The 25047-nt window shown below is 48.5% G+C and overlaps 1 protein-coding gene across 2 annotated transcripts in view; it reads left to right on the forward strand.

Annotated features, from left to right (window-relative positions):
• The window catches only part of FBXL18 (F-box and leucine rich repeat protein 18), a 25352-nt gene extending 6775 nt beyond the window's left edge, over nucleotides 1-18577 (forward strand). Inside the window, exons 4-5 of one of the 2 annotated variants that reach the window (XM_086759847.1) lie at nucleotides 759-977; nucleotides 12609-18577. In XM_086759847.1, coding sequence (XP_086615973.1) covers nucleotides 759-977; nucleotides 12609-12765 — 376 coding nt within the window. In that variant the 3' untranslated portion in view covers nucleotides 12766-18577. The remainder of the gene's footprint in view (nucleotides 1-758; nucleotides 978-12608) is intronic. The other variant, XM_086759848.1, reaches the window with a different exon arrangement.
• The last annotated feature ends 6470 nt before the right edge of the window (nucleotides 18578-25047 follow it).

A 25047-nucleotide genomic window follows, 5' to 3' on the forward strand; every position in this document is an offset into this window, starting at 1 on the left:
GTTGTCCTGCTCTGGGCTGTGACATAAGATTGTGGATAGCCATGTTAGAGGATCCTGTCCCTCTTCTCTGGGCCAAGTGTTTAAGATAAAGGTTGAACTGGTGATTTTTTTTCTTTCTGTAGGAGAGCAGTAGCTTTCATCCTTTGCCATCCTCTGACTGAGGAAGGCTGCTTGTCGTCACTCTTGGCTCAGAGGCCCAAGTTCTGCGTGACCATGTGTGCGCTGTGAATTTTTCATGCCTGCTTCTCTCTAGACAGTAAAGTGAAGATAACCAGTTTGATCAGTGTTTGGTGCACTGGAGCAGTAAGTCCCTACATCCACATCAACTGCTGGGTGGATGTCAGGTAGCAAAAGCCAGGCTGTGCTTGTCATAAAACCAGAACGGATCTGCTGGTCAGGTCTAAGGCCCATCTTACCCAACGTACTTCGTGGAAAACTTGCAAAACCAGGGCTACTCCCTGTGGGCACTGGAAATCTGCAGTTTAGGACCTTTCTGCCTATTTGTGTCCTTGTCCTTTAGCACACACCGTGCAAGAGTAACTGGCGAGCAAGAGGTCTGAGCTTGCAGTGTCGGGTTTGTTGTGCAGTACCGCTGGCACAAGCAGGTCGAAGGTTATTGCGTGTGTAAGTGAGACAGGTGCTGGGGGACACTGGTTGCTCCGTTTGCCAGCCCCTCATGAATGTGCTGTCTTCCCTCTTGTTTGAAAGTGGCTCAAGCATGAATTGCCCCATTGACTTGTTTTTGTTTATTCTTGCAGGCTGGAACAGCCGTATTTCTGTGCGGGTGCCCAATTCTTCCAGGCACTGAGTCATTGCTCCTCTCTCCAGCGGCTTTGCATCGTCTCCCGGAGTGGGACTCTGCAGTCTGACGCAGTGATGTCATTCATGGCCAACTGCCTTGAGGTCATCATGTGCCACATGTTTATGGGAGAATCTCTTACCGTTTGCAAAAATCTCCAGCAATCTATTGTCCGGAGGTGAGTGCGGAAAGGGGTTGATGTGGGATTTCTGGAGCTGTTGAAGATTTATCTCCATTTCCTTGCTTGCCAAGGTTTATATGGCTTGGAGCACTTGTTCCAAGAAGCTAATAGGTACTGTGTAACAGCTTGGCACATGAACTAGCCTCTTATTTTAATAAGAGTGAATCAGTGAAATATTTGAAGGTATTATGTGAATTTTTGATTCCATTCCCACCCGTGTTCTCTGCAGTTCCGTTGGCTGAGTGGAAGTTCTGGATGTAAAGCTCCATCATAAATCAAACGACACTTCTCGTGTAAACAAAACATCTGCCAACATTTTAAGTACTGAGAGATTTGACCTTGAAGCTTTCCTCCTTTCCCACAAGTGACTAAGATAATTCTCCATCTTCTAATCACTTGTAAATGTCACTTACTGATAATCCCCTGGCACCGCAATTCAAAGCCTTTAAAGGGTTGTTGTGAAGGGTTTTTCTTCGGGGGGTGTGTGGGGGAGAGAATCGGTACAAACTGCCTTTGCGCGTTTGGCAGTTCTTAAATGCATTTTGCTTGGCCCCTTGCGGTGTTCTAAGGCTCACGTGGTGGGAAACGTTTGTGTGTGAGCCGTGAACGGCATTTGAAAAGAGAGCTTTTAATTATGCTTGGCATTTTGAAATCTTCTAATAGTGGCAGTCATCTTACAAAATATTTCCCATGCAGCAGACTTTCGATTATTAATTTTTTTTCTATAAGGCTTTTTCTCCGCCTTCAGTCTGTTTTCTTTGTCACCTACTGTTGCTTTGCCCTGTTAAGCTCTAATAAAAATTTCAAATCACACGGCATTATTGCAGCATCCTAAGGGGTGCTCCTCCCCCCTAGCCTTTCTCCAGCTTCAGACTGACTTATTACACTTGGCTTTTTTCCGCGGATCAAATCCAGAAGAGCCTGTGACTGTATTAGCTACCTACCAAAGTGCACACGAGACTGTTTGTCACTGCCTCTAAAAGGCTCTGTGTCCTTCTGGAATAGTGATTATTGGAAACACCTAAGTAAATTCCTTGTGATATGACAAGGATTCTTTGAGTTTGTTTTCCACAGGGCTTCCTATCTGTAAAAACATTTCTTGGTTGTTTTCAATTGTGCTGTGGGAATCCTTAGAAAGAACCAAAAATCCACAGTTCCCATTTTTTGTTTTGCCTTCCCCTCTGAGATGCCATTGCAGTACTGGCCAAAATTTTAATATCCCCTTACTGAGCAGAAATGCGCTGTTCTGCAGTCTTTTCTCCCTCTTTTTCTCTGTCATGGACAAATTCCTACTACATTCTGTACCTCTTAATAATTTAAACGCTGGGAACTTTCTAAAGAGCAGCTGATGCCTCGTGGAAATGTTAAAAACTATTTTTATATTTAGCAACAGTTCTGGCTGTCATAGTATTTTTATTCTGTTGTATTTTATTAATAGAGACATTTGTACAAAAACAGGTTTGGTTTTTTGGGGTTTTTTTTTTTTGTTTTTCCTGAAGAGAGCATCTGCTCGCACTGCAGATTCTCCACCTGAAGTCATAATCCTCTGTGACATTGTAATTGGTGGCTCTGGAAACGATTTTGATGTCACGTAAGATTATGACTTCAGGAGGAGGCTAGGCAGTGGAAGCAGATGCTCTCCTAAGCAACAAAGATCCCGTTCTCATGCAACTGTCTCTAGTAATAAAATGGAAGGAACAAAATACAGAAAATGATGTGTAAGCAAAGCCTGGAGTCTTCCACGAGCCGTCAGTGAGTCTTTAATCATGTGACTTTTCCAGTGATCCCGTTCTCATCCTTCCACAAATGTGCCTTCAGATGGGGTCAGGAATTGACTACTCCAGGGGCAAAGAGACGTGCAGTAAAATCCGTATGTGAGCTGTTTCATTGCTGAAACCTGTGGATAAGGCTCTAGTTCATGCAGCGTGGCTTCCTCTAAAAATGTGCTGCTCCTGTCTCTTTCATCCAAGCTTAACGCTGGAAGAGCCCATTGGTCAGCAAGTTTAGAGTTAGATATCCTGTGTCAGAATGAAAGAAGGTGATTTATCTGTCTTTTTTTTTTTTTTTTTTTTTTTCCCCCAGTTCAGAATGTGTGCAGATGCTGTGTGTGCGGGGAAGACATGGAGAGTGGGTGGGAAGGAGGAGGCGAGAGCAGGGAAGGCAAGGCTGTGAGCCTTTCTTTGTTCCCTTTCTTGAGCTGCGGGAATTGATCCATGTTCCTCAGGTCCCATTAAGGGTTACGGTTCCTGTTTTAGGGCTATGGAGATACTCTTGTTTAAGCTGAGAGCAGCCAAGTGATTGCTGTTTTGGAAGAGCAAGATGGGGCCAAAGTGACTCCCTTTCTCCCAATTCATCTAAAAAGAGAAGAAACGTGAGTGGGAACTGGAGAGATCTAGGGCTGTGCATACACCAGTAGTTTGCTGCAGGTGTTAAAGCTGGGAAGGCTTGGAAATGCGGTCTCATGCAATGTAATCCTTTTTCAGACGTGGATGCACATGAGCGTTTGGATCATGGAGGAGGCTGGGACTGATTTGGGGAGAACAGACTGGTTTCAAGTGCTGAGTTGTGCTGGAAGATGTGGGTGTATATACAGGGTGTGGTGATGGGATCTTGGGTATTAAATCTGTGCATCACACTGGTGGCTTAAAGCCTGAAGTGATTCTCAAACTCTTCCCTTTGACCGTAAAATAAGGATAGTATTATGTATTTCTGTTCTACTGGCCTGGCAAGAGAGTTGTTCTCGTGTCTGTTAGTCTTGTGACAGCTCTAACCAGGCCCTGTGGTGTCCAGCTTTCTTGTGGGCAGTTTTCTGGTTGAAGTTTGCTGCTCTTTGGGACAAATTAGTTTACGTATTTAAGTCATTAAAAGGCTCTGATTCAGTTCTGCCTCTTTTGCAATGGAACACAGTAAGCAGAATGGCACTCATCTGGAGCCCTCATCAGCAAGCAAGAGGCTTGCAAGGGCAAGGTCTCCTCTGAGCTTTAGAGAAGACTGGTTCCCTCTGGGCAGATAAATCATTGCAGTGTTTTCTTTATTCTTTTTTTCTTCTGTGTGTATGGGAGGGGTAATCTCCTTTACGGTTCAGGGAGACACTCTGGGCATGTAAAAAGGGCCTAGTGGGTAGAGTGGGAGATGTGGCTTGAGTGATCCATATCCACTTCCCTGATCTTCCTCAGATTTCACATGTGACAGTGGTCTAGTCTCAGTTTCTCTGTAAAATGACATTTTTTTTCTTATCACATGGTGCTCAGCTGCTGCCACACATCAGATAGTAGCGCACCGAACGAACACAATGTTTTCCCTTTTACCGTTGCACCCTAACTTTGCCAAAGTGCTTAGCTCCAGGCGTGTGCTTGTTTTGCTTAAATAACTCTTCTGTTAAAACCACTGCAGCAGTAATTCCAGAAACGCAAAAATACCACAATTTGTGGACCCATAGTTGTAGGTTTCTTTGTACAAAAGCGAGATTTGCTTTTCCCTTTCGGGCCGAGTTACTGTGCTGGGATTCTTTCTAAATGCTTGCAAAGAGCTGTGTCTCCAAAGCCCTGTCCAGGAGGATGGGGCTTGCTTCAAGCAGCTTTCCCCAAGGGTTTCCACACTGTTCTTCTGTGAAATAGTCAGTAGATGGAGCTGTGACCTATGGAAGGTGTCCCACTGCTTGCTGGTGCGTTGCATGCTAAATAATCGTATTTATACGCCTGTATTTCTCTGCCCCAGAAGTCTTACGAGCAAGGAATTTGGATGACTTCAGGATTGCATGGCTACATGGCATGGTTAGTGGGCACCTCACAAAGGTGCAGGAGAAGTTGCTTTCCTGGTGAAGCTTACCAGGAGAAAACAGGCTGGGAAGTGCGTTGGCAAATACCTCCTTGGCCTCAAGGACAGATTTTATTTTCCAGTGTGTTCCCTTAGAATTTTGTTGGTATTAGCTTAAGTGTTTCGATAGCTCCTATCATTGTAATGATTTCAAGGACGCTGGAACATCAGACAATACAAGCCTGTGAAAAGTCCTTGAAAAAACACCTTGGAAAAGATCAAGGAAGCAACAGTAAAAAAAAAAAAAAAGGGCAAAACAAAAAAATCTCAGAGCAGTGTCATTAGGGATTCTTCATACATAGGGGAAAGTGTCAAGGCATAGAGGTGAGGTGTGATTCACAGAAATGCAATCCAAGTTGATCTATGGTAGAGAGCGTGGCCAGGAAGTGAAAGATTGTGGTGCAGCTGAAGTGTGTTTTGGGGAGACAGATGAGTAGCTGGGCTCAGTTGCTCACATCTCCCAAAAGCGCTGTTGTCATCCCCTGGGGTCTGACAGCTGTTGGGAGAAGGTGCAGAGAGCTGGGGCTGGCTGGGGTCCTGGTGCAGCGTCCCACAGGAGCTGTGGGGTGGGAGTCGGGGATTGGCAGTCCTAGCTCAAGCTCTCTGCCCCTGTTTCCCTGCCCGTGCTGGCTACCTGTTCCAGCAAATGGCTTTGCAAAATGACTGTGCAGCGCTGTGCCTCAGGATTCAGGTGTCTCTGAGAGATAACCATACTGGAAAGTGCAGAGAATTTTACTGTTTTAGGACAATCTGCCTGTTCTGGGGATCCAAGACCCAGAGAACGAAACACACTAACTTAACCTTCCTCCTTCTGCCCAGGCCAGGTGTGAGCACCGCTTTGTTTGAAGTGACTTTCACAACAGGACTCCTGCCACTTTCCAGGAATAGCTGTTTCCGTCTGAATTAGATCTTAGTATTCAAGTTTCTGTAGCATGATCTAAATTTTTCCCTGCTTATTATTGTCCTTTTGTAACATGAAACTCTTGGCTGAATCTTAACTTTTCTCAAATTGCTGATTCCAGTGGCCCTGTGTGGCTATGAGAGCTGTGGTGCTCGCTGAAGGGATGAAGCACCCTCCTGGGATTCAGTTGCAGAAATAGGGCTTCCAGGTGGGAGCATGGGGATGAAACAGAGTATTTGGAAAGTGCTGAGTGAGCCAGTCCCTCTCCTGGCGTTTGGCACAGGACTGAACTGTCACAAATGAATTTTTGCTCACCTCAGAGCTAAGCGTTCCCCCCTCCCTGGTTGCTATTGCCCTGGATATCCCTGCAGTATTCCTCTTGCCTGGATTCTCGTTGTGATCTCAGCCTCAGAAAAGCCCTTTTGGGTAATCCCTTTTACTGTTAGACTGGGTGGGAGGAGGCTGTTCGGGCAGCGCGCGAGTGCAAGATCATCTTTAAATTCAGCAGAATCGTCCAGCGTCCCTCCCGCACTGCCCACCTGACTGCTGCGATTGCATTGATACTGCAAAAAGCTGGTATTACCACCTAGGGCTTATTTGAGATTTTCAAGCTACTTTTGCATCCTTTCACTGCCTTCTCTCCCTTCTGACCTTGAAAAAGTCCCTCTCAGTACGCTGCTGGCTTTCCTGGATCCCGCAGCCATCACGGTGGCTGTCAATCCCACCCCGCTAGCCTAAGCATGTTGTGGGCTCAGGCCCTGTGTCTGATTGCAGAAGACTTAATGTATCGCTAGGCTGGTGTAGTGAATCATTAGCATCCTGTTCCAGCTTTCATTGTCTGTTTCATTTCCTGCTCTTAGAAACCCCTGAATCATTCTGTCACAGACTGAATAACAAACTGCATCCTTGTCAGCTTGCGTTACTCGAGAATTCGTTGGCGGGCTTGGCGAAGGCTGGCTCTGCTTGGGGTGTGGCCAGGACACCTTCGCATCTACCAGGGATGTTGATTATGGGTGGGTTCAAATACTTTACAAGCCAGCATGGCTTGCGGGACTATCCCCGGCTTGGCATATTAATGTATTTTTCTTTTGGGGGTACTAACATACCCCCTTCTTAAATGCATTCCTGTGGTTGACCCAAATGGCTTGTTCTCACTGCTAGCTCACGTGTTTTGAAGGGAGTTCAGTCTTGAAACCTTCCTTAGAGGGTGGATTGGTTTGTGTGTGAAATAGTTTTCAGGGAGTGAAGCTGCTTTCTCTCTTGGCTGAGAAATAATATTGGAATAGTACTGTTGTGCTTTCTCTTCATGAGGGTGTAAAGGCTGAACGGAAGCATTAACTGCAGCTTTAAAGCATTTCCATAGTAAAATAAATCTAATTGAGCAGTTATTGCAGTAGCTTTTTAATTTGTGGAAGAGATTAGGAAATAACTTTCAGCTTGCTCTGGCAGAGCACTCCCCTAGGACGTGTCCTGGGCGCTCTGGCATCGCTCTTTCGGTTCTTATTCCCTCCCCCTCTAATCGTCCGGTCACATTTGACTGATGCAGAGTTCAGCTGGCAAAATAATGTAAGAACCTCAATCTGTGAGCGTGTTTGATAGAAACCTCAGCTGAAAGGAGAAGCAGTGGAGTGTCGTTCATGCCTTACAGAGAGAAACCACAGTAGAGAGATGTAATTTGCCTCTGCTCAGGATGAGTCTGATGTGTATTGCTCCTTCCCCATGACACGATGCAGTGGCAGAGGATGCTGCGCTGAAGTGTTGTGTGCGAACAACTTTTGAGTTCCACCTGTGCCCCTTTGTCTCAGGTTGGAGGCTGAAATGATGGGACTGAAGGTGAGGGGAAATCACAGGTCTCGGAGGAATGCCAATTTGTCTGTGCAGATGTGAGGGGATGGAAGACAGCCTTAAAGGAAAACACTTATGGAGTGAATATCTCATTGTGTGGAGTTAAGAGCAACCTGAGGAATCACAACAGCTTTCCTTGGGAATTTTTGAAGTCTGTTTCTGAGATTAGAAAATGAAGTCTGCTCAGCGCTGGTACTCTGTCAGAGTTAAAAGTGAGAATGGCACTAGGGAATGGGTCTGCTGTAGAGTCAGTTTGTGGAAGGCTTTGGACCCCTCTTGAGAGGCTTCTGGGGGATGAGTGGGTGCAAGGGTCCTCTCTGCTCACAGACAAAGGGATGTGGGGGAATGCTACCTGCAGTTTCTTTGGCGTGGCTGGAAGATGGACTGGAGAAGCTTCATTTTATGCTGTTGGCAGTCACTGTAAGCAAGGAGAGCTTTGCCAGTTCCCTGGTACCGAGTTCAGGGTACAGCCAGTGGAACAAATTGCAAGTGTATGTTTGACCTTCCCTGAAAAGATGAGAAAAGTGTGCGTATGGGTGTTGGGTCATGCCGCTTGTCGGCTGCGCCAGCTTGTCCTGGCACTTCCTCTGTTCCACTGTGCCATGCCTCAGGGATGGGAGTTTCCAGCCTGGCTCAGGTACGCTGGCTGAAGCTTTCAAGACAGATGCCATATTTGAACTTTCAGATGTGAGCAAGTCTTCCAGCGAAAACAAACTTAAGCTGTGCCTGGCAGAGGATTAACAGGGTTTTTGTGCATGTGAATGAAAGAGTTGCGTACAGGGCAAAAAGTGAGTTGGTCTCAATTCTCTTCTCTTGGGAAACTTGTACCTCTTCAGAAGCAGCTCACTAGCCTGTGGGGGGAGAAGGTGTGTGACTGCAGCAGAGATTGGTTTGCATTTTTGAGAGGTGTGCAAACCGGAGTCCACATCTGCTCTGTTCCTGCTGTGCTCTGTTCCCCCAAATCAAGCTTCTCCTAGTTTCCTTCCTTCCTTTCCTTCTCTAGAGCCTCTTTTCCCATAAGCTCATCTCAGTTTGTGGAGTTCAAAACACTGGCCTTGATCCACTCCTGATGCACCACATTTCCTCGTTTTATCTGGTGTGTGCTGCTTTTGTTGCCAGTGCTTAATTATACCACCTTGTGTGCCCTTATTCCTGCTTGCCAGCATTTGTGAAGTGTGATGTGCTGAAACGTCTGAATTTGGCTAGGGCTTTTCTTCGGTTTCTCTGGAAGTCTCAAGGGGAAGTACGTTCTTCAGTCCCAAATACTGCCTTGTCTTTTCCTTACAAGTAAGGGAAGGTAAGTTTGAGCAGCACCTAACGCAGTGGAGCCGTTGTCTTCTGGGGTCTGTGGTGCAGAGAGTTGCAGTGGGGCATCATCCATCCTTACGGGCTGGCTGGTGAGGTGGTTCTGTGGCTTTGGGCTGCCCTTTAGCTTATCCACAGGTGGAGTCCTGGGGACTCTGGCCTCTCCGGAGAGGTATGTCTGAAAACACACACTGAGAGTGTTTGCCAGGAGATAACTGCATTCCAGGGAGTGACTCTTTTGTCTTGCTAAAATCGAGGAAATCTGATCAAAGTGCAGCCTTGCTTTAGACTTTTTATCTTTCTTTTTGACTTTGTCCCTGACCTACATATTGGATCCTGCTACGCTGGTTGGAAGTAATTGAGACCATAGTGTTAGGCTATTTACCAAGCTGTTCACTTGAAAATAACCTTACTGTGTCCAGTCCACACCTGTTCTGGGATAATTTTGGAGGCAAATAACAAAGTGCCATTAACCCTTTCAGCCACGCGCAACCCCCTCGAGATCTAACTGTAGAGTGAGGTTATACCTCTGATGATGTCAGGAGGAATTTGTGACGCGGGGCGCACTTCGCTATCTGTTTCCTAGCTCCAAGGATGATCCCAACCAGCCGCCAAGGCCAGGCCCACTACGTGTCCACATCCAAATGAGGACACTTCAGAGACCTCCTTGTAAAAATTCCCACTGGGTGGTTGTTGGTTTGGTGTTGAGTCTGTTGGACCAGAGGCTATGCTGGAAAATATGTGTCGGGGGGGTATTTTCTTTGTTATGTCAGTGGTTGTTTCTGATTAAAGGGTCTGTTTTGAAGGAGCTGCTAGTCAGTTGCCTAGAAAAATTGCTTTCATTTGATTAATCGTGATGAGTTTAGTCTGGAGGTTTTGTAGGAGAGAGCAAGCAAGCATATCCTTGGCTTCTTTCCCTTGGAAAAAAAAGCAGGGTTTCATGTCTGAAACTGCAGCTCCTTTGTCTCCCCAGGTCAACATCCCTCTCTGTCCTTCGGGTTTTAATTTTACGAGCCATGCGCTTGCAGAGGTAGATCCAGTTTGAAGTCCATCCAGGTGTGGAATGAGGAAAGAACCGTCAAGAAGATTACAGGAGCTATTCTGCAACTCATTAACTCAATCTCTTCCCCTTCTTGTTATCTCCTCCCCATGCCTGGGGCCTTTCAAACTGGTGCTCTAAGTGCTTCTCAGTTAATCTAGCCCACCTGGACAGGTGTATGAAGAAAGGAATTGCCTTCCGGGGAAGGACTAAAGGCGCATAGATTGCAGAGGGAGTCTGCTTTTGGGAACTGCTAATCCCAGTTTAACATTATGACAGCTGCTCGTTAAAATCAGGGTGTTTTTTAACAGGCAGTTAAAGGAGAGGCTTTGCACGCACATTTAGCTGAGAATAATAGTGAGCCATGTGCATTTGATTTTTTTTTTTCTTAAATCACGCAAGTTGTACATGGAAAGAATTCTCCGGCGTCAACTTGCTGGGGTATGGAATTTACAAGGTTTGCAGTAATGTACAGATTCCTGTTGAGGGGGGCAGAAAATTACAAAGCTTTCTTTTTTCTTTTTCTTTTTCTTTCCTTTTTTTTTTTCTTATGACCAAGTTCAAACCTCTCATATAAATCCAGCCTCTTTGGAAGGTATACTTACTGCGTTGGGGTTTTTCAGTTGTCTTGGTGGCAGATTGTCGTGTAAACTTGTCTAGGTTCTCATTTTTATAGCTACATGTAAAGGCTGCTTATAAACTACAATTTTGTATATGGTGAGAAGGCAGCATGCAGATCTAATTTGGGAGAGTCTATATACAAAGAAAGAAGCAGAGGTTTCTTTGCCTTGGGGAGATGGCTGTTTCTTTCTAGCTGAACTTCAGTAAACTTGGTCTATTAACATGATTTTCTCTGCAGGACTGTGGTGTTGGATAAGAAACATGAAGAGCTGAGGCAGAGGAGGGACTATCAAAGAGACATTTGCTGTATTTTATGTAATTTCACTACAGGCTTTACCAACAGCCTCCCAGATCAGCAGTTATTTGCTGGTTGATTTCTTGTAGGCAGTGCGGTGGAAGTAAGAAACTGCTCAACTCCTACACAAGCCCCCAGATCCGCTCAAGGAGCGGTGGTGTCCTTTTCTGCCAGCCCTGAGGCGTGAGGCATGAAGGGCAGGTCTGTGATGCAGAAAGATAGAAAATTGCCCCGGGTAGTTTTGGAAATCCTTACTCCTGCAGCTACTTAGGTTCAGGCAAATTAATTTAACCCACCAGGACTGAACAACTAGCCTTGGAATGGGAGTTTCTGCTCTACGTTTTTGCCAGCCCTACTCCAAATCGTTTATGGATGGGAACATCCTTTCTGTCTCCCTGGGAAATGCCAGTCTCTGCTGGCCTTTCCTTCAGCTGTCTGTGTTGCTACTTGGGATTTTCATGTGTGTTTCTAGGAGCCGAATCTCCAGCCGTTCCCTCTCTGTTTTAGAGAAATCTGGCTGTTGCAGAGTTAAGGATGAGCTAGGAATTTTCCAGACACACATCTGTGTAAGGGAAGTTGTTCGAGAAGTGAACTCCTCTTTTGACCTGACGCAACTTGGTTCAGCCTTGAGGGACTGATGCGCCAGTTTGACTCTGCCTCCTTTGGAGTGATAACAAATTGGCCCTCGTCACATGGTTTGGAGGAAGCATCTTGGTGGCATGGGGCTAATAGTCACAAGTCTTTTAATCTTCAGGGTGTAACTCTCAAGCTATACTGTAACTTCCCTTTACCTCCCAGCTTTAAAAGACTGAACTCTTGTTATACTGCACTGAGTAATACTCTTTCTCTTCCCCCGTCTTCTCTTACTCACCAGGTTGCTATCATGTAGAGGACTTGCTGATGGGGAGTAGGACTCTTTGTATGGCTCTTCTTACATTGCATAAATGTCTCTAACTTTTGCAGTCCTCTTCCTCTGCTCTGTAGTTACAACCCTGCTGCTCCTCTCTCATGTCCTATGAGGCCTCGTGTGCGAGGTGGGGGCCGCATGCTGGAGGGCAGACCCAGTGGTGTGATGAGGGCAGGAGGAGAATGCAGATTTCTCTGAGAGGAGACCAAAAGACTGAGGCTGTAGATTCAGAAACTGGAACCCAAAATTCAAGTGGAAAACAGGGATATTTGTGTGTGTTTCCGTTAGGGTAAATTTCTGTGGTGCCAAGACAGGTTTTCTGCAAGTGGGATTAAAAAGGAGGCTGCAGTGCGTGTGTGCGTGCACACACTTAAATGCTTATCTGCAGATCTGAGCTTCCTAAACTTGCTTGTGCTCTAATTGCAGAGTGTAGGCTCTGCATGCAGAACAACCCAGCCTGAAGTGATAATCCTGGGCTCAGCCCCGAGGGAATGCCTGGCACTGCTCTGGCCTGATTTTCTTAATGGCTCCACAACTTGCTGCTGGTTTGTAGGTGGTTTAAATTATCTCTGAGCACCTTGCACAGCTTGGGTAAAGCTCGTAGGATCTCTGCTCCTCTAAGAATACCTGTATGTTGTGATTGATTTATTTACTTTTTACCCTCTCTCCATGTTAGGCCCAATTTGGGGTTGTTTCAGCTCAACAGACTTGCTGAAAAGGGGTGCGAGGGTGCCTGCCCTTCCTGCTGACACACAGAGAGGAGAGCGGGAGACCTTGAGTTCCAGCTGCCCCTCCTGCATCCTCTGAACAACCCTTCCTTGCCCCCACTGCAGCAATCCCCTTCTCTTGCGCCGGAGAATTCGTGTTTCTCCTCAGCTAATAACCTGTGTCTGATTTAGTTTCCAGGTGGACCGCCCTGCATTAAATGTCGTCATTTTCCCTCTGCTTCATGAGGACTTGACAGAGGTCATCAGAGATGTCCCCATGCGGCACTTGGATGAAATTACCTTGTTTAAAAGCAGAGTGGCCGAGGAACCTCCCAACTTGTGGTGGTGACTGTCGCAGCATGGAAAGGACAGTCAGGGTGAACACGTGAAATAGCTGCTTCTTGGCCTGGATTCCCCATCTTCAGCTCCTGGCCACCTCACCGGATGCTGTACAATCACTTTCAATAGGTGCAATTGCAAAACAAAAACAGCTGGTTCTTTGCAGTGGGGAACCATCTATTGGATATTGCTTGCATCTGAAAATCCTGTCTCAAAAGCTTCTGGAATCTGACGAGTATTTCCTTGCGGTTAATATGAATTGCTTTGTTATTTTACTGAAGTTAAAGGTAAGAGAAACTGACTTAACGATACTCTTTCCCCTGTGTCGCCTGGTGTGTTTCCTAAGGGCCCCTGTGTACTTTGGCGGTGTGCTTTGTGATATTGGTGGAAATCATTCTTTGCTTCGGTCTATTTTTGGCAAAGTAGAAAGCCTAAGCCAGCTAAGAGGCACAAAAATGTGTTGCTCTGAAGCACATCACATATTTCTGTGTTACAAATAACGCATTCGTAGTCACACACATGCAATCACAGATATTTAAAGGGGTTTTTTTTTGATTGAGAAGTACCACAAGGACTCTTTTTTTAATTTTTGAGTAACAAATTAAGGTCATTAGCGCCTCGACCGTTGTATGTTCTTGCTGGTCCTGTTTCCATAGGTTAGTCTGGTGGAAGAAACTCTCAGCGCTTTTTGGAAATCCTTGTCCTAGGGTAGGTCGTGCCTACAGTGAATAAGTTGAGGCTCAGATCTGATTGAAATGCAGTCTGTCTTGCAGTGTAGATGGGAATGTAGTGTTCTGGTTCTGTCCTTAGATCCCATGCCTTGAGCTCATGCTAATTTTAGAGATGTTATGAAGTCTTTTCACGGTGTGATTTCAGTCAGCTTCTCTGCTCCACAGAACTCCTCAGGCTTCAGTAGTGGTCTGGATCACTTTCATATTGCCTTATTTACTGAGCACTTTGGAAAGCATCAGACAGCTGTACCAAAAGTCGAGTTATGAATTTCTGGAGTGACGTTTCTGGGTGGCAGTTGGATTTCCCTTTGTTGGAGTATTTTGTGGTAGCGCACTAGGTCTATCTTCTGCAAAACAGCTATCAACTGGAGCTATCTAACTTCACCTGTAATGTCCTGAACACTCCCTAATGTGTTGAGCAGTGCTTTTCTGGGGAGACCCAGTGTCCTCCAAAGATGATGTCCTCATCTCCTTGTTGGCATTTTCTACGCAAAATGCCATCTCCCAAATGGTGTTCTGCCATCAGCGGTTCATGGGAAGCCTGGTCTGATGGGATAGATTTGAAAGCAAAACGCACCTCACAGATTTGGGGGACTTTCCCTCCTTACTTTCCCATCTGGAAATCGGTCTTGCTGGTGTAAATCTGGAGCCAGACTGTGGTAACCCTTATGCTCTGATAGGCTGCGGTGTTAATGAGCAGGTTAGCTTTGCCTTATGCTAGCACGAGTCTGTGCATTGCTGAAACTAACCCCTGTGTGCTTTTGCTGTCTGCCCTGAGTTTCTCTCCCTTCCCCGCTCGGGACAGGGTGCCAGCAGCGGTCTCTGGTTTCCTGCCGGTAACAAGGTGGTGAGGCCGGCTCGTGCTCCTCTGAGAACGGCTGCAGCTGGGCCGGGAGCACTCCTTAAGTATTTGAGATTCTGCCTCAGGTTAGACACCGTACGGGTGAGTGCGAGGAGCTGCTGCCCTGTTCTTGGCACCCTGCCACTGTTTTCTCTCCAGCTCTCCCGGTGAGGTCGTTCTTTCTACCTCTTGTCATATTGCTCGCCTGTTTGAATCCCTCTCTCCCTCTCCAACATCTTTCTTTCTTCCTTCCTCACTTCAGCAAATCAGATGTGCTTTTTAGCAGAAACACGAACCACTCTTCTGTCCAGTTGAAGCACTCCAGCTCTGCCTAGTTTTTGTCCATGGTTTTTTGCCTAAAATAAATGGCCAGGCTCAGGCAGGGAGCTGTTTGAGGCATTAGCAAAGCTGCTTTCTCCTCCTTGTGCCTGTCGCCTCAGGGCAGGGTAGAGGGAAGGCTGAGGGTATGGAGCCAGCTCTCTCCTGCTTAACGTTCTGTCCCGTGGACGGATCCCGACGCTTGGCACATGCTGGAAGAGCGAGGCTGTTTCTATCCTCAGCAGGGATTTTCCCCCCACCACATACCCGTTGTGGCACCAGCAAGAGTTTGGCAGAACCGCCAGCTCCCCCGTTCCTGTTGTGCTGGAAAACCTGGGTTGGGGGACAGTGGTATGCAGAAAACACCTGTTGCTTAACGGTGGTGTTAACTCTTGGGTCTTGGAGGTTAGAGTAACCCCATGAAACACGCTGTATTTAGACCTTTCGCTTGGCAAAGCGATACCCGCCTGCCTCGTGTCTTGCTAGATCGGGGCAGACAATCAGGCGTGTTTTACAACGCCGTTATGCCGTTGCCTGGAGTGGGATGTTTAGACATCTGTGTTCACGCAAGCGGATCAGAAGTCCTGATGCAAATGCTACCAGTTCTAATCGGGGCTAGGAAAGGTCACCCACAGGTAATAAAGACAGCACCACAAATAGTGATAAAAAGCTAAAAATGCCTTCCACCTCCAACCCCGCGACTGCGGGCCAATGCTCGCTATCTCTACTACAAATCCTCTTATGGTGAGTGAGAATTTCCGCTGCTTCTGCACTCCAGGCAGGATTCACCAGATGTTAATAATGTGCTTATTTTCTCTAAGTGCTATTTTGGCATCGGTGTTAATTACAATTTATATTCTGCAACATTTACACTGGGAAAAGAACCCACCCTAATAGTCCCCAATTGGCAGAGCCGGGCTATTAAACATAGCGCCATATGTTCTGAGCAGAGCAATATATGGGACTCGGAGCCCACTCAGCGCTGAGGCTCCCGCGTGCGGCATGAGAGGAGAACGGAGAGACGGGTGTTTTGTTCCTAGCTTTTATTTAAAATTAAATTCCCTCTCCTTTTCTCTGGTCTCTGTCCCCATCTCCAGAAATCTCCCTCTCGCTATCTGTGAGCGTCTAATGAGGTGATCTCGGAGCCTGCTGATGCCACCATCCGTAGTCTAAAATAAATGAATTCAATTACAGAAGGTGCCCTTCTCGCAGGGGCTGCCTCTGCAGGATTCCCAGTCCCTGCCAGCGTGTTTCTTGCTGCGCTCCAAATCAGCCCTCCGATCTTTGGAGACTGCAGAAGAAATTTTTGCATTGACCACCACCAAGGTGTCCGCACTTCTTTGGGAGAAGGATATTCTGGGAGAAGTGCCATCAGTGTGTAAAATCAGAAGTTGTTTGCTGTTCTGCTTATGTCCAAAGTCTTGTTTAGCAACGTGGCATTTGGTTCCTGCAGGCTGGGAGGGTGTAGATATGAAGAGTGACAGTGGTTTTGGCGTGGGGAATTTGGTGGGGCTAAGTCGTCGGTGCTCCGGTAGGTTTCTTAGGAAAGGATTGCTTCCGCAGCCGTTTTGCAAAGCTGATTTCATGGTCTCTTTAGAAAACGGCAGTGTATCCACTGCTCAGTTTGGGAAGGGACTGTGTGGCGACAGCCTCTCCCTCCAGCACAGCTTGGACTGCAGTTGCTCGTTGTCGGCAAGGTGGTTCGGGGGAGAAGAGATGAGAGTGAACGGAGGCTGGGCAGGACTGCGTCGTGGACCTCAAACGGGAAGTCAGACACACACCGTGAGACTTGGCCTCAGTTTCCCCAGTTGTGAAAGGGGCAGAGGGCTCACCCGCCTCGCGCAAGGGAGCTTGCAGGGGTGCAAAATGCTCTCCTCCCGCGGCGAGGTGGTGTGTGCTCCCTTGGGAGGAGAGGGCAGGGCTGGGGCTGCTAATGCAGGCTGACGGGTAGCAGAGCAGCGACCCTGCTCACTTGAATTCGCATGACTGCCTCCTCTGCTGAGGCATGTGAGACTCCCAGGGGAGCCGAGCAGCATCTGTCCCTTCGCCTTGCTGATCTTCAGAGGCATGGAAGTCCTGGGGAAGTACAGGAACAGGACTGAGCATTGTGAGGTGCTGGGTGCTTTCTCCCAGCAGCCCTTTTTTAGGATGGAGTGTCCCTGCACAGCTGCGGATCTGTGAGGCTTTTCCATTTGTGAGTTAATTGGTGCAGAGAGGTGGTTTTGTCTGCTTAGAGATGCAGTCCCCCCTTGGCTTGTCCCAGACCGTCCGGCCAAAGCTCTGCCCTGCCTGCAGGGAGATCTGTGCAGGGAGTCGCGCGAGCCGTGCTGGGTGTTGCGGAGGCAAAAATCTCCTTCCATTGCAGCTCTCCTGCCTCTTTGATGAGATGCGCAGGCGGCCGGGGTACTCTAGCAGGAGAATCATTTCCATAGAAACCAATTGGGATGTTGTACGGGGAATAATGATTAATAGTGAAGGGATGTTGCCTCAGGCCCTTTTCATTTTTTAGGGGGCAGCGAGGGACAAACTGGAGCACAGGTCGGGGGACAGGCAAGCTCGAAAACTAATGGAAACCATCCCTTCCATTAATTTCCAGGGCAGCTTCCCCTCTTCTCCTCCCGCCCTGCCTCCCACTGCTGCTTCCCAGCTTTCGTCAAATTTTCAAAATGGCTAACCTGGTTAGAAATAATCATAATAATAAAAAAGGATGGATGAGGTCTGACTACTAACATTGTTGCTGTTAGCAGCAGGATTTCAGCCATAAAACATGAAGCAAGGGAGGCATTGACCTTTCTGCTGTTTGAAATGAATGGAGACATCAATATCTATTGTTTTGTGGCATTGACCTCTGACGCTCTCGTTTCGCCCTCCCCTTTCTTTTTTTTTAATTTCCCCCTGACACTTGAGGAAAGGGGTCAGTCTGTACCATCTATTGATCCCGATCTCACTTGGTGATAGGGAAATAATTAGAATTTTAAAGATCTCTGCTGCGCGCTGGCGAAATACATACACAGACGCGCACGCTAAGCCCCTGCTTTCCGCGTTGCGTTCTCCCCCCTTCCTTGCGGAGATTCAAAGCTCTGAGATCTGAAGGAAGAGATCAATATAGGTTTAATCATGATGGGGTTTTTATTTCAGTTTTTTAAATGGTAAAGTGTAACGTTTTATGTTAATGGTGTCGGAGTCTGGCTGCCTGGTGCCTTGTTTTATTTATTGTTTTAAGTAGCCCCTTTTGTGAACTTCATCTATGTACAGAGAATGTGAAATCAGGCATTGCTAATTAGTTGTATGACAATTAAGTAATGTAGCACAAAACCATTAGGACACTGGATTTGTTTTTGAAGTTTGTCCTTTGAAGTGGAAGCTGCAACTCCCTGCCCAAGGCTGCTGGGGAAAATGTTTTTCTATCAAAACTTTCTTTGAAAATAAAATGTCAGTGTAAGAGTCCCTATTTCTGTCGTCTCTCCCTATAAACAGCGGGTGGAAATTGTTTCTCATTGTAAAAACTGCTGGCATTGATAGAAAGGGGAATTCAGAAAAGCATTAAATGGGCAGTTGGTCTCCAAAGACCCTTGTTTCTGGTAGAGATGTTACCACAACTGCTTGTTTAGCTTGTTGGAAGAGAACGGTGCTCCTTTAGGAGAGAAGACCCAGGTTGCAACCAACACCCCAGAGATGGCAAAGGGAGGTGGCCCTCAAAACTGCAGGTTAGTCTCTTGACACCTCAAGCGCCACCGGCATGCGGCGCAGCCTGGTCGCAAAGACCGACAAGCTCCTCGGTTGGGGCTCCTCCATCTGTGCGCTCGTTTCACACTTGTGTTTGCATCTGGCCCTTTGTTCTCGTAGTGAGTCGAATTCTGAATGTGCAACTTTCTTGTACGCTGGTGGCATGTAAAACTTCAAATAAAGAGTGAAACTGATTTTGAACCGGATCTCTCTCATTGCCTCCTGCCTCTTATTTCCCTTTAAAACCAAAGCCCTCCTCCTAGCAGGCACGCTTTGGTGTCGCATTTTAACTTGGAGCGATGTGAGGCGAGTTGCTGCGGCGAGGTGTGCGCGGGCAGGGATGCGCCTGGGTGTAGCCCGAATCTGGGCTGGGAGCTGTGGAAGTGTCACCCGCTGGGGTGAGCGGTGCTAATGGGATTTACAGCCCTGTTCCCCCAGGTCCAAGGTTTGCGGATGCTGCTCTGTGCACCTTGGTGCTTGCAGCCGTCGGCTCAGCTGTGTGTTAAAGAAGGAGCTACTTTGTGTTCAGGAAACGCTCTTCCTCCATGGATCTCAGCACTCAACTGCTGAGCTGTGTAGCTGTGGGACAAAACAACCGTTATCCCTGGGTAAGTGAACCAAAGTGACTTGCAGAAGGTCCATCGCTCTGAGAAACCCCAAGCTACAACCTACACCTTGCTCTGACTGCTCTAACCCTCAGGCAGCAGCCTGGACCTGCGGCACGTCTTCGCGCGAAGCCAAGAGCTGAGATCAAGGGTCTGGTTAAATGTGAGCTGGGGTGGCCAAAATCCTATTAGTGCCACCGTGACTGCATGGGCGCAGTTGAGTTGGGAAGGGGAAGCCGGTGTGGTGGAAGCAGGCAGCACAGGCCGCTCGTGATGAGGGAAGCTCTGCAGGCATTAACCTGCTCTGACAGTAGCAGTTCTGCCCTTGCAGCCTTGGCTGATGTTCCTGGATACCTGCGGTGGTGGCCAAAAGTGTGTTGTCGCCAAATATTGAAGGGGTGGAGGGGAGTGGGGACAGGTGTGCTGGACCACAGCCCTTTGCCCGATACAGCTGTGGCAGTGCCAGACGCTGGGCTTGCCGGCGTGGAAAGGCTGGTCAACACTAAAAATAAACACATCCTATTGAGCTGGCTCTCGTGTTGTTGCTGTTTCTAGGGCACAGGATAGCGATGCAGGGGGAAGCTGGGCTTCAGGGACAGCTTGGTGGAAAACGGTGCAGCTCAAGTACCCACGTGCTTAAATCAGCTCACCCCAGGTAGGTGAAGCACTAGGAGATCACTCAGAATGGGTGTGCGATCAGTTTTTAAAAGGTAGGTGAGTCCACGTGTGAATTCTGGTGGGACTGCAGGAGAGCACGTGTGCTGCGGTCTCTCCCCGCAGTGATCCAAGGTCCTGCACCAGCTTTTTTTTCAGAGGGGATCATGGGCTCTCCTCTGTTGTTTTTGTCTTCTGGCAGGTATGCTCACCAGGGCACCAAGCGGAGACCCTCCCTCCATCCCCCCGCGCTTGTGTTTATGTTATGGATTTTATTGTTCCAATAACTTTTATCTAAACGTGGGTTTAGGGGAGGGAGGAAAGAGATAAGGAGGGAGGAGGCTGAGGAAAGAATGTGCTTTTGGACTCTGCTAAGCCTCCAACTTATCGCCGGGGCTTGCCACGGGGTTTTGGCATTAACGATCGCAGAGGAGGACTTAAAGGGGAAACGGCTGAAAGGGCTGTGGTGGATATGATACACTGGTGGGAGGGAACCTGGGGAAGCCCACGTGGAGCAGCCCAGTTCCCGTTCGGTACTGGTCTCGTGCCCTCTGCCAGCTTGTCTGTTGGCAAGGAGGGATGTGACTCGGTTTCCCGGAGGGGGAACTGGAGCGGAGGTATGAAAGGATGGAGCAGTGGAGAGGTCAGCTTGGCAGGGGGAGATCTCCTGCAACCCCTTGGATGTCTTGGTGTGTTTCTGGTTTTGCCCTCACCTATACAGCCAGGATTTGGGCAAACAGAGTATTGATCTCTGCAAGAGGGAGTCAGGGAGATGGGGCATGAGGCGCTTCTGCTTGCTGTGAGGAAGGAGGAGGCTGGGCAAGTGCCTCAGACCAGGTTGTGGCAATCAGAGATGTGTTTAAAGAGAAGAAAAAATAAATTTGGGAAGGCTACTGGCTTGCCCTGTTGGTTTTCTCTCTCCTTTCCTTCCTGTCTCCCAGTGGGGGTGGGTGACCACAGGGCTGGAGCCCTGCACCTCCGGAGATGCTCAGTAGTCCCCGGACTGGCAGAGGAGTTTGGTTTAGCAGCAGCATGTGAGTGTGCAGATGTCAGAGGACGGTACCGGATCCTCCTTGCACTCCAGACCCAGCTGTGTGAAGAGGGTAGGGAGGGACCTGCTGGTGGAGAACAAGGCTGTGCCTGCCGTTGTTTGCCATGTGAAGGGGAAGGAGACCTTGTACGTGCAGGTCTGGGTCGTTGATGGTTTCCCCTGCCTGCCGAAGTGCCACAGCACGGGGCAATGAGTTGTTCCCTGTTCCCCTCCCCACCTCTCTGCCTCCATTTTGCACCCAACTGGCTTTTTGCTGCTTGATTTAACTGGGCTTGCTGGGCAGCAAGCACCAGCCTGCTGGGAAAGCAGAGGAAGGTCAGCGTGGGGGGCTGATGCACTTGGGGTGTGAAGAAGTCCTGGAGATTCAGTGAGGAGGGGAGCGAAGCATCTTTGACAATGTCTTTAGCCATGGGAAGAAGCTGGCTGGTAATCGCAGTTAAAGGTTTGGGGAGGACACTTAAATGGGCCAGATGATCCAGTTCTCTCCTGCCTGGACATCTGGTCCTCTTCTCCCTTTGTAGGATCTCTCGCTGCTGGATACCTGAGCATGGGAAGTGTGGATGAGCACAAATGCTCCTCTCTGGGTTGGTCCACCTGATCTGTGTTTCATAGCCCTTTTTTCCCACCAGCTGCTCCTCAGCATTCGGTGTGTCTTGGGTGAGAGCATTTCAGAGGGGGCAGGTCCGCAGGGTGCTGCCTAAAACACCTCCCAGACCGTCACTGTCAGCCTACAGCAGTGAACACTTGTTCTTCCATCTGCTGGGACTTTGTCTGGGAGGTCTCTAGGCCCAGGATGGCGGGAGGAGAGGTCCCCTGGGTCCGTGCTCTGGGTGTGACTTCTCACCCCACGCATCAATTTGGGAGCAGCTTGTACATTGCTGTCTCTAAGGCGAAGGGAAGGGAGAAGGGAGTTAGGGAGTATGGAGCCGAGAGGCCAAATTGCTTCATCTCCCAGAGGCTTCGTCTGTGGCTGCAGCATGCAGCTGATAATTTCCAAGGTGCTAATTTTGTGTTTGCTACTTCCCAGGCCCCAGAGAGAGCCTCTCCCTGGGGGCTGGCGGGCGAGGCAGAGGTGGAGGATGCGTGCGTGAGTGAGAACCTGTGTGTGAGCGAGGTTCTGCTGCTGGGGTAGGTGGAAAGTCCTGGGAGGGACCAGGAGGAGAGGAGAAACAGTGTTGTCAGGGCGTGGACAAGCTATGGCCCCTGTTCAGTCCCCGTTTTCTGCTGTCCCTGTGGGACACGTGGTGATTCTCATGGTGGTGTGGGCTGTCCCATCAAGCAGCAATTTGGAGTGGGATGGTCCTGTAGTGCTACCCTTTGAGGCTGGGGCCCATGATGGCTTCATGGTTGGCATCAGAGCGGACTCCAGTGTCCCATTCCCAGTTCATTGTGCTTGAATTTTCTTTCTGGTGTGCCGGTGACAGCCTGTGGGGAGTGGGAGAGCCACAGTGGGTGGAGAAGAGGAGGAAAAGGATGAGTTTTCTCTCTCCTGTGGAGCACGGATGGATGGAGAAATATTTCTGAACAAACATCTCATTCGTGTCTCCTGGAAGCTGCGTTATCAGAGTACCATCGCTGTCCTCTCTCCTCCTTCCCCTCGATGAACGGGAATTAAAAATACAACTAATAAAACCCTTTTACTTTCTCCAGGAGGAGGTTGGAAAATAAAAAAAAAAAAGCGCCTTGAAAATGCTAAAGGACATAAAGGGCATTCATGAAAGGGTTGGATGGTGGTTATTGCAGCAGGGGGAAAAACAACATTATTTCACTGTGCAGATAAAAGGAAGTGGAAAAGCAGCGTATTTATAGCTAGGGAGCCTGGATTCCTTGTTAAGCCGCTATTATCAAATTAATGTCAAAATGCATCAAACAGGCACGAGTGTTCTGGGCCCCTTATGCAAAGTGCTTGCAAATTGGTTACAAATACATTTGTTTACAGGGTACGAGGCAGGAGCGAGCTAATTAGTCATTGTAGCAGGGTTGGTTTGTGTCTTTTTTTTTTTTTTTTTTTTTAATTTTTTTGGCAATTACACAAACAAGCTGTTTTGAAGTATAAATACGCGCTGCGTTACAGCCCCTTTAAAAGGGAATCAAATAGAAATCGCGGGACGCGGAGGGCTTGACCTGAGTGGCATGGAGCATCGTTGCCTCTCCTCCCCGGCCTCCGTGCAGATGCGGCAGCGCTTGCTGGGAGCTCGGCTCCGGGAAACGGCACGAAAATCTGTTCTAGAGCATGAAGAGGATGATATGTGGGTGGAAGGGGAGCAGCTGGTGGTTTTGGGTCCTCTGTGGGGTCTGATAGCTGCCCCTCGTGTGGGGCATGGTGCCAGGACGGGGATGGTTGCAGCTGCTCCAGCCAACGGAATACTTTGGATGCTGTGAGGTGGCAGCCACGTCCCACGTTGGGGACTGGCCTTTTTGATACCTGGGACTTGTTTTAGGAACTGTTAGGGTTTCAGCTGGCCACCAGTATTGTGAAAATTCATTTTGCTGACAAAGGGCCTGGGATGTTTTGGGGCACTTCGGCTATCAGCAGCAGCAGCTGGGGTTATGAAGCAGCTCGTGCCCGGTTGGTGGGTACCAACAGAGTTTTGGGGCATGCTTGGACCTAGAAAGCATCCCATGGATGGGTGGTGGCATCCACCTTCCATGAAGAAAGGGGTCTGGTGCCAGCCCCCCCCAGATGAACGTGCCTTTGGGGCTTCCTTCACCAAACCACGGGCTGTGCCTCCCAAACCTGTTCATGTGGAAGCCAAGCAGGAAAGCTTATCTGATCTGCGGTGGTGGGAATGGCTGGGGAGGGGAATTTGGTTTGGGGGCAAATGGAAACTTCCCACTGCCCTACATCTTGATGTGTCCCGTTCTGGAAGTAAATCACACCTCTGTCATGCAGGGAAGCTGCTGATTGAATCTGCTCTACTGGGGGAGGATAAAGCCAAGGGTGTTTTGCTACCATTATTATTATTATTTTTAATTTACTAGGAAAAAGAAAGGAGAGAGGAAGAAACAAGTTGTTGCCCCTCTCGTGCCGGAGGCCCCAACATTTCTTGGCAGAAGGCGTGCAAACAGCCCCACGGCTGCTCCTCCGTTTGGATGAGTTTCTGGTAAATCTGCCCTTCAGGCTGGAATAACCCTTCTGAGCAGGTCCTGCGCTACCAGAGGTGCTGGGAACATTGAGTTTAATGCTGTCGTAAAACCCTGCTGTGGTTTCCATTCCCTCGAGGCGGTCAGTGACCGTGCAGGACAGCTGTGCTCAGCACGCCTTTTGTACCCACGCTTCCCAGCCAGCAAAACCTGGGGTGCATCAGATCCTGCCAAGGTGTGGATGGAGCTGGGTGGCCTCCTGAGGTCCCTTCTGGGATTGTAGCTTTCTTCCCAGAAGCACATGGGCTTGGTGCAGCTGAAGGGGCATGAGGCCAGTTGAGCTCCAAAAATCACGTTCCTGACGGTAGCTGATAGTCCCAAGCGTGATGAAGAGGTGTTTTGTGTCTCCAGCCTCTCAGCTCTTCCATGGATTGACGATGTCGTGTGCAGCGCATCCCTGAGCTCGTCTGGGTGAGGACGGCCTAGCGCGGTGGGAGAGGGCAGGGCTTTCCCCAGCCTCCTGCAAAAGCTCTTAGATTTGCACCGGATTTTATTATTTTAAAACTGAAAGCAATGTTTCTCTGCACCTAAGACCTGGTTTTCAGTGGTGCCTTCAAACTCCAAATGTCTCATTACCATTTTCTTCCTTGTCCTGTTGACTTTTGCAGGCTCTTTGCCGTGGGGAGGGTGACCGACTCCGTCAGGATCAGGCTGTACGATTTTGAGGAACATTCCTATTTCCAGCGTAATCCTACCCCTGCCCTACAAGCTCCGCAGGAGCACAGCTCAGCTGGTCAACAAACGTGTGAGCAGCCTATTGCAGTCAGGCTTTAACTGGGCGCCCAGTTGTTTTAATCGGAACGTGTCTCTCTCCATTTATAGCAGGGTTAAGGCTCCGCTTTGACTGCCGTCTCCCGTTATTGCTGGTGACCACGTCAAGGGAACGGATCCCGCTCTGTTTTGAGCAGCTGGGTGTTTCACGCCTGCTTTTCTTACGCAGGGTTGTGCCAGCGGCTCCTTGCTCTGATGGTGGGGAGCAGGCTTCAAATCCGCCCCCCCCCGCTTTAAGTTACTCTGGTTTGTACCTGCCTTCTTAGATCTGAGCTGACCTTCAGCTGGATGAGGTCTTCTATCCCCAAGATTTTACTCCCCCTGAAATATTTACCTTTCAGATGATGTCTGGTCTAATGGCTCTTGTATTCTTCTGCCTTTACTGAAAACATTTCTCAAATTTAAAATTGCATTGATGTCCTACCGCACCTGAGTCCATCCCCGCCTCACT

The sequence above is a fragment of the Chlamydotis macqueenii genome, chromosome 15, assembly GCF_036417535.1.
Source record: "Chlamydotis macqueenii isolate bChlMac1 chromosome 15, bChlMac1.mat, whole genome shotgun sequence".
NCBI classification, from domain to species: domain Eukaryota; kingdom Metazoa; phylum Chordata; class Aves; order Otidiformes; family Otididae; genus Chlamydotis; species Chlamydotis macqueenii.